General features: G+C 50.3%; 1 protein-coding gene across 1 annotated transcript; it reads left to right on the top strand.

The window, feature by feature from the left end:
• The first annotated feature begins 437 nt into the window (after positions 1-437).
• LOC145795821 (uncharacterized) lies at positions 438-1,922 on the top strand. Its single transcript, XM_082880736.1, has 2 exons — positions 438-1,208; positions 1,347-1,922. The coding sequence occupies exons 1-2, from the start codon at positions 438-440 to the stop codon at positions 1,920-1,922; spliced, it is 1,347 nt and encodes a 448-aa protein (XP_082736862.1).
• Positions 1,923-2,147: the final 225 nt, after the last annotated feature.

Raw genomic sequence — 2,147 nt, 5'->3', positions numbered from 1 at the left:
ACTGCTTGCCGCTCAAACAACACTTAGAGGAGTTGGTGGCGGCGGGGCATCTTGACCAATACATAGATAGGGGCATCAAGGCCACGCCAGCAGACCAAGCCGAGCCAAACGGCCTGGCCGCCCTAGAAACGCCCCCGCAAGGTGTAATCAACGTCATCCACGGTATCATTGAACCGGCCAGGGTTTGCGAGCTGAGAGGGATGATCAAGAAGGCCAAGCATATGAGGGAAGTGCTCTCTGTTCAGCCCGCTGTGAAGAAGGGAAATACCGAAGAAAGGGATATCCTTTCATTCTCAACCAAGGACTTGGAAAGAGTTCAAATGCCGCACAATGATGCTTTAGTAGTCACTCTTTGCGTCAAAGACTTTGACATCAAGAGAATCTTGATCGACCAGGGGAGTTCGGTATAAATTATGTATTATGACGCGTTTAAACAAATGAAGTTGGAAGACAAGGACTTGGCCCCCGCAACGTCCTCTTTGGTCGGCTTCAACTCACAGCCAGAATGGCCAATCGGAAAGATTATTTTGCCAGTCAAAGCGGAATCGATCGTAAAGCAAGTAGAGTTCTGGGTGCTTAAAGTTCCATCAACTTACAACTTGATCTTAGGCAGGGGTTGGCTGCACGCCATGCAAGCAGTTGCTTCGACCTTCCACCAAGTCATGCGCTTTCCGACACCGAGCGAACAAATAGAGGAAGTTTGGGGGGACCAAGTGATGGCGAAACAATGCTTCGTTGCGTTAAATGGCAGCCAAGCGGCCAAAGGGTTCGTCCAAATGATTGAAGGGCTCGAGGGTAAAGGGGTCCTTGAAGATGTAGGAAGAAAGGCCGAGGAAAAGTTGGTCGAAGATTTGGTGGAAGTGCGCATTGACGAGAACGATCCAACTAAATTCTTCTTCTTGGGATCATCCTTGTCTAGCGCCGAGCGGATGGATTATGTCAATTTCTTGGTTTCCAATTTGGAGGCCTTTGCCTGGACGCCTTACGACATGCCTGGCATCGACCCGAGCTTCATTTGTCATCAGTTGACTGTCTTCCCTAATGCACGGCCAGTCATTCAAAGGACGCGCCGCTCAGCCTTGCACCATGCTGAAGTGGTCGCAGAAGAAGTAAAGAATTTGTTGGAAACTGGGGCCATAGAGGAGGTGCAGTACCCTCGGTGGATATCCAACACGGTGGTTGTTTCGAAGAAGAACGGCAAGTGGCGAGTCTGCGTTGACTACAAGACTATCAACCGAGCTTGCCCCAAGGATAGCTTTCCCCTCCCACGAATTGACCAGCTGGTGGACTTAACCGCTGGCCATCAGAGGCTTAGCTTCCTGGACGCATATCGCGGCTACCACCAGATAGCCATGTACAAATCGGACAGAGAGATCACGTCGTTCACAACCCCCAGAGGCTTATATTGCTACAAAGTCATGCCGTTTAGACTAAAGAACGCCAGGGCAACTTTTCAGAGGATGGTAACGAAGATGTTCGCTCCTCTTCTGGGCCGAACAATGGAGGCCTATATCGATGACATGTTGGTGAAGAGTAAGGAGAAGTCTCAACACCTCGCCGACCTTGCAGAGATGTTCGCCATACTTAAGCTCCACAAGCTTCGTTTGAACGCCACAAAGTGCGCCTTCGGAGTTGGCACCGGAAAGTTTCTGGGTTTTCTGGTCACAAATCGATGGATTGAAGCTGACCCATCACAGATGAAGGCCATACGAGACCTGGAGCGTCCCAACTCTACGAAGGACGTGCAACATCTTGCCGGGATGGCAGCCGCGTTGAACAGATTTATCAGCCGGTCTTCTGATCGTTGCAGGCCCTTCTTTAAAACTCTGAAGTCCAAGTTCTTCTGGGATGACGAGTGCGACCGCGCACTAGCAGACCTGAAAGCATATCTCTCCTCAGCCCCTATTTTGGTCACACCTTAGCCAGGCGAAGAGTTGTACCTCTACTTGGCTATCTCTCAACACGCAATCAGCGCGGTATTGGTGAGTGCTGAAGGCATCCAGCACCTACCGATCTTCTATGTAAGCAAGACTCTTCTCCCAGCCGAAACGAGATATCTTCCCTTGGAAAAATTGGCGCTGGCCCTAATGATGGCATCAAGAAAGCTGGCACACTATTTTCATGCCCATACAATAGTTGTGTTAACC

The sequence above is a fragment of the Camellia sinensis genome, chromosome 7 (genome assembly GCF_055761805.1).
Source record: "Camellia sinensis isolate YWXY chromosome 7, ASM5576180v1, whole genome shotgun sequence".
NCBI classification, from domain to species: Eukaryota; Viridiplantae; Streptophyta; class Magnoliopsida; order Ericales; family Theaceae; genus Camellia; species Camellia sinensis.
This window is presented reverse-complemented; position numbering and strand designations above follow the sequence as displayed.

Excerpts from the sequence above, each read along its gene's own strand:
- LOC145795821 (XM_082880736.1), top strand. The coding sequence starts at position 438 with ATGAAGTTGGAAGACAAGGACTTGGCCCCCGCAACGTCCTCTTTGGTC. Across the intron at positions 1,209-1,346 it reads AGAAGAACGGCAAGTGGCGA|ATAGCCATGTACAAATCGGA; the intron begins GTCTGCGTTGAC and ends GGCTACCACCAG.